The 5,380-nt window shown below is 53.0% G+C and overlaps 1 protein-coding gene across 1 annotated transcript; it reads right to left on the reverse strand.

Moving 5' to 3' along the window:
* Positions 1-1,165: 1,165 nt before the first annotated feature.
* Positions 1,166-3,923, reverse strand: LOC141409526 (testis-specific Y-encoded protein 2-like). The gene is given in 7 exon segments (XM_074030523.1): positions 1,166-1,388; positions 2,088-2,169; positions 2,277-2,422; positions 2,522-2,633; positions 2,762-2,839; positions 3,446-3,889; positions 3,891-3,923. Coding segments are annotated over 7 exon segments (918 nt in total). The 3' UTR covers positions 1,166-1,365.
* Positions 3,924-5,380: the final 1,457 nt, after the last annotated feature.

Genomic DNA, 5,380 nt, shown 5'->3' on the forward strand with positions numbered 1-5,380 from the left:
AGTCGGGATGAACATTCCTCTGGAGGATATAGGTACTATAATAGTTTCCGGTTCTGTCAAATGGTTTTCTGAAGATGTTCCTGCTGACCGTAGCAAACCTGTCGTAAATGTAGTGACCGTGACGGCAACGTTGGGGGACGTGGTAGAGATCATTCTGACCATCCAAGAGGAATTTCTTACGTATCAGAGTTATGGTAAGTGTCCAGGTTTGATTTGTACATTATAGTATTATATTTAATAGACCAGGTCATTGCTTTAATAAAAATTTAAGGAAAATCGTAAAGAAAAAAATGCACAAAATGCACTCGCATTGGTGTTAGCTACGTACATTTTCGCCTCCTCACCTAAAGAAGCATCTTGGAGAAAAGCTTAACCCAGCTAAAGATGTAAACATCAACAACATCGTCCATATTCTGGGTCATCAAGTGACAAGACAGTCCAGGCATGGATCCTCAGGCAATCTTATATTCCACAAATCCACCACCTTTCCCCTCACTTCTGCATGTTTGTGTTTTGCCTTAGTCACCTACGCCAGAAAAAAAAAAAAAAAAAAAAAAAAAAAGGGCGTATCCTGAATGTCTTCTCATATGCCTCTGAAACCTTTCCCATAAGGCTTCCATATACCTTATGTGCTCATTTCTTCTCACGTTGGTGTGTGAGAAGTCCTGAGAGGCTGATTGTCCCAGAAAAAGATTATGCATTCGCCTTTAAAGAAAAATAAGCTGTGAATTCGACACGAAAGATAACGTTAACATTTCCATTATCCTGTGCTATCTTAATGTGACTGATGATACCCAAAATGAAGGATTTTGCAGGTACCTTACCCCAGCAAACTGGGCCCTGGATATCTCAGTGTCCATCACCCAATGTCATTGAACTATCTCTGCTTCCATAGGATGAAGTAAGCTGTCAACTTAACTGTCTTCTGTTTCTTGTACCTCCCCAACTCTGTGCTATAGAAAGAATCCCAAAACATTTCACACCAATTCACTCTACAAATTCAGAGGCCCAGCTCCCACACAGACTGGTCATTTTCATGAAGAGAATCAAACATATAGATTGATCAATTCATTATGACAGCGGAATCCAGGGGATCAACCGACACACACACACAGACACACAGACACACACACACACACACACACACAGAGCCACACATCCTTAATACTGTTTATTTTTTATTCCATACAATTCAATTCCCCCACCCCGCTTCCTGTCTTCATTTGCTGTGACTGGATCTGCTTGTCCTTTAGTTCCTGTGCACAAGACCATGCTGAGTGCTGACATCCTGCATACTGTAGTAAGTTTTCAGGAGTTCTGCCGTGTTAGGTGAACACAGCACCTGTGTCCGATGCTCCATCATATTCAACCCAACATCTGCGCGTTCCCTAGAGAAACACAAACACATGTCAAATTGCATCTCCTCTGAGCCACCATTTAAAATGTTTTAATTTTACGGCCTGCTGAGAAAAGACTACCCCTTCCCCTTTTGTGATCTCTTCAACTTCCTCCTGCCGTGCATGTGTTACAAACTATTCTCTGCAATACCTGCCCCATTTCCAGTATTCTCTGTGACAGGAGTCAGCTAACAAGACGCGTTGTACACTAAAAGCACACGGAAATCCGATGGGGTAATAGCTTAAGGAAATCCATCGATCTAAACAGTCCTTTGTGGTCTGTGGCAAGGAGGACAACCAGGCACATTCCGGGAGCCCAAGCTTTAGGGGTTGGTAAGATGACTCCCCGTCGGGTTGACGGCCATGGAACCAAGTGCCACAGATTGAAGGTAATAACTCGGCTTTACTTCTCAGTGAGTGTGGACACGCACTATGCTTCCCCGGGCTTAAGACTCCACAGTTATAACCTGCTTTGCAGTGCAGTGTCTCATGTGCCTTTTTCAGCCCAATGCCATGAATGTCCTGGATTCTGTCATGCTGTGTCTTCCTCTCAAGGAATTTCCACATGGATAAGACGGACCCCCAGGTTCTACATTTCTGAAATGAGCCTCCAGGCTCCCTGAATAGAGAGGTGTGTCAACACCCTTATCCCGGGTATCAGACAGCTCCAGTTCCAACTGTACGCCTCACCTGAAATCTCTGTTTCCTCTTCAGGTGGCTTCATCCTCCTGTAGTATTGCAGGGGATTGCGCCACAGGTCCTTACATAGGATCTGTCAGGGGAATCAACCGGAAAAGGCCTCATGAGAGCTCAGACTGGTGACCCAAGCAGCTGGGAACACACCGGGGTCATTCCTCATGTTTCCCAGCAAGGACCCACCTCAGCAATCCTATTGGATCCTGCGAAGTTGTGGTCAGAAAACCAGTTGAAGAAGTTAAGACCGCTGTTGTTGTGTCTGCGGCGATAGGCCTCAACTTCATAATCCTGACACCACTGAATTGGAGTGGAATGAGAAGCCCTGTATTCTACAGACAGAGGATGTTTTGGTAAGGGGGCTGGAACACGTTGGCACTGATCCACCCACCTTCCTCCTTCCACTACCCATCCTGGGAGCCACCTGTCACCTGTGACGTTCACGAGATATTCCTTGGTAATCACTTTATTCTGGAAGTAGGGGTTACTCCGAAAGAACAACATGATCTGGCAGAGATGAACGGGATGCTTCGCTTCTTTCACCTGTCCGGACAAGGTGGAGAAAGCTTAAACACCTTTTTGGCTGAGGTGCCCACTGTTGCCTGCAGGAATAAATTATGTCCCTTGCCCTCCCCCACTCAACCCTCCAGCCTTAGTCTTCCCGGCCTCACCTCCAAGTTGATCATGTAGCTCAGCATGTCTTCATCTTGGTCAGTGAGCAGGGCCGACATCTGAGGGTGGTTTGCAATCTGATTGAGGTCAAAGAGCCTTGAGATGCAACGGAAAGAAAAGCTAGAAGCAACGGGGAAGGCCTAAGAGCACCCAGAGGGGCGGCTAGGGGATTTTTTCAGATCTGCATCCATGAATGACCTCCCTTTCTCCTCTCCCTCCCCCTGAATTCAGACCTCTCGGGGTTCACCGAGGGTGTATCATTGTGAGGCTGACCGCACTGACACGGGGAGGGGCGATATGCAGAGAACTGCCGGTGTCTGAGGCCTGGCAGAATCTGCTCATACCCGAAGAAGCCCAGTCCCAGATCGGACTGGCAAGGCGGAGCAGTCACAGTCCCTTAACAATAGCTTGATTCACAGCAACACGTGTTCTGCTGAGAACTCGCTTCTGCTCTTCAGAAAGATGCCCCAAACGTCTGCTGCTTGGCACCATGAAGCGTTTCTCTCACGCACGCAGGAAAATAGTACCCGTGTCTGCTCTGGCTTTCTTCAGCCACATTTGTCTGTGGACACTCACCCGTGTTCCCCAAATGGTCACATCGACGCCGAGCCGCCCGTAAGTTCCTTACACTTCCCAAGAGCACCTCTCAACTGGAAAAGCAGAAGAAACACTGCAAAGGATACAACATTGGCCCAGAAGCCAGGCATGCTCTGGATGATGGCGCCTCTGCGGTCCAGGTGGGGCTTGCGCCTCCGCTCCATCTTTTCCCTCTGCTGAGAAAAGGCCTTCCTGGCTCGGGCATTAACCGGCTCCAGCTCCACCTGAACGGCCAGCAGCTCCTCCAGTGCAGACTCTGGGCTCATGGGCCCAGGGCCAGGCTGTGCCCGCTGGACCTGCTCCTGCCGCTTCTCGTCGGCTTCCTGGTGGGCCACCACCTCCACCTCCGCCATTATGTCATCCGCTCCCAGCACCGCCTCCTCCCCCAAAGCTACCTGCTCGCTCTGCGCCCCGGCCTCCCCCTCCTGTAGAGACTCCATCCTGAAGACGGTGCCCCCCTTCGGACTCCCACTGACCACCGCCTGTGCTGCCGGACCCTCACCGCAGGAACCCTGCCGCTGCCCTTCACCGCAGCCGGTGGGACGGCGGGCCCTCAGGGCGCATGCGCCGGGCTAGCAGGCGCCCCCTAAGGGACTGCACGCAAAGGGCGCAGGGAGCCGCGGGAAGACATGGAGACCAAAGGGCACCAGGAGCCCCTCCAAGACCGCGGTTCTCCCCTGGCGGCCAGTCAGTGCGAGGGCGGTGGGCGTCTCCCCGGGCAGCAGCAACCTAGGCTGGCCTGCAGTCCCAACCTCCCGAGCTATGCCTCCTCTGAGAAGCCCTCGGGGCTTGCGCCAGGTAGCGCTGCATCCAGGCACACGCGGGCTGCGTGGCCTTTGGAATCTTGGGCATGGAAGCCCTGTGCCCTCACTGACATCCTGAGTGTGGCAAGCCATTGACCCACACGGCACGTATGAAACATCTCACTTCACTGGGCAGGCCAGGTAGATGGAATGGAATACTGCAGATCCAGAGGAGAAGTCTCTCTGGCTGCTGGGGCGAGGGCAGCCGAGGCGGCCTGGGGAAAGTGGGTCTGGGCGGGCGCGTGGGAGGAAAGTCTCTTGGTTAGGCTGAGGTGGAATTCGTCTGCTCCAGAGGCCAGAAGGCCGGCACGCCCTCTGGCAGGTCTATGACAATACAGACTCCGCGTAGCAGGCTTCCTCCCGGAGGGTGCTGTACGGAAAGGAGCATTCCAAAGGGGCTCCCGTCCTATGCCCTAGACGTACCGGAGGCCAGCCTCCAGGGCTGGCCATGGACAGCCAGCGTGCACACCGTTGTGCACTGCCTTGCCGACCCAGAGGCTCCCATAGCGCTGAAGCGCCTGTCTCCCCCCTGCTGGCGCTGGACCCAAAGGGGTGTAGGCCCTGAGCATACATAACCTCCTTTGCACCCAAGCCATTCCCATAGGGAGCGCCAGGCACGACCCTGCAGCCCCTTCTACCTACAGGGCTTCCCTCAGGTGGACAGGCCCACCCGTCAGGAAGCCCAGGACAAGAGGACACCACACACCTGGACGTCAGCAGAGCGTGTCCAACATCCAGCACACAAGGGCCTCCTGCGGCTCCTGAACCCTGAGGAAGCAGCCGCCTTATATCACCCCGCCCCCCGCCCTCGGCCGCAACCACTTCCTCTGTCTCCTTTCCCTAGTTAGTGCAGGTTTCTTGGCCTGGCTCTCCCCACCCCAAAAACCACCACAGTTGTGAGGTTGCCTCCTCGACAGACAGCGACAGAGAAGCAACAAGCGAGGGCGACAGGCCAGATGCTCCAGATTCTCTGTGCTCTTGAAAATTGCAGGGTGTCACGAGACTTGCTCAACGAGTCGTCTGGAGGCTCCTTGACCAGAGGTAAATTGTTTGGCACACTCAGTTGTTGTCCTGGGTCAGAAACCATGGTGAAGTCCTGCTTTGCTGCACGATGGATGTGCAGGTCAGGCTGGGGAGCCTGGGTCTGCGGGAGGGGTCCAGTGTCTGAGTCCGTTTGAGGCCTCCCTGGGGCCCGCGGTGTCTCAGTGGCAGAGCTGG

This window comes from Macaca fascicularis, chromosome Y (assembly GCF_037993035.2).
Source record: "Macaca fascicularis isolate 582-1 chromosome Y, T2T-MFA8v1.1".
NCBI lineage: Eukaryota > Metazoa > Chordata > Mammalia > Primates > Cercopithecidae > Macaca > Macaca fascicularis.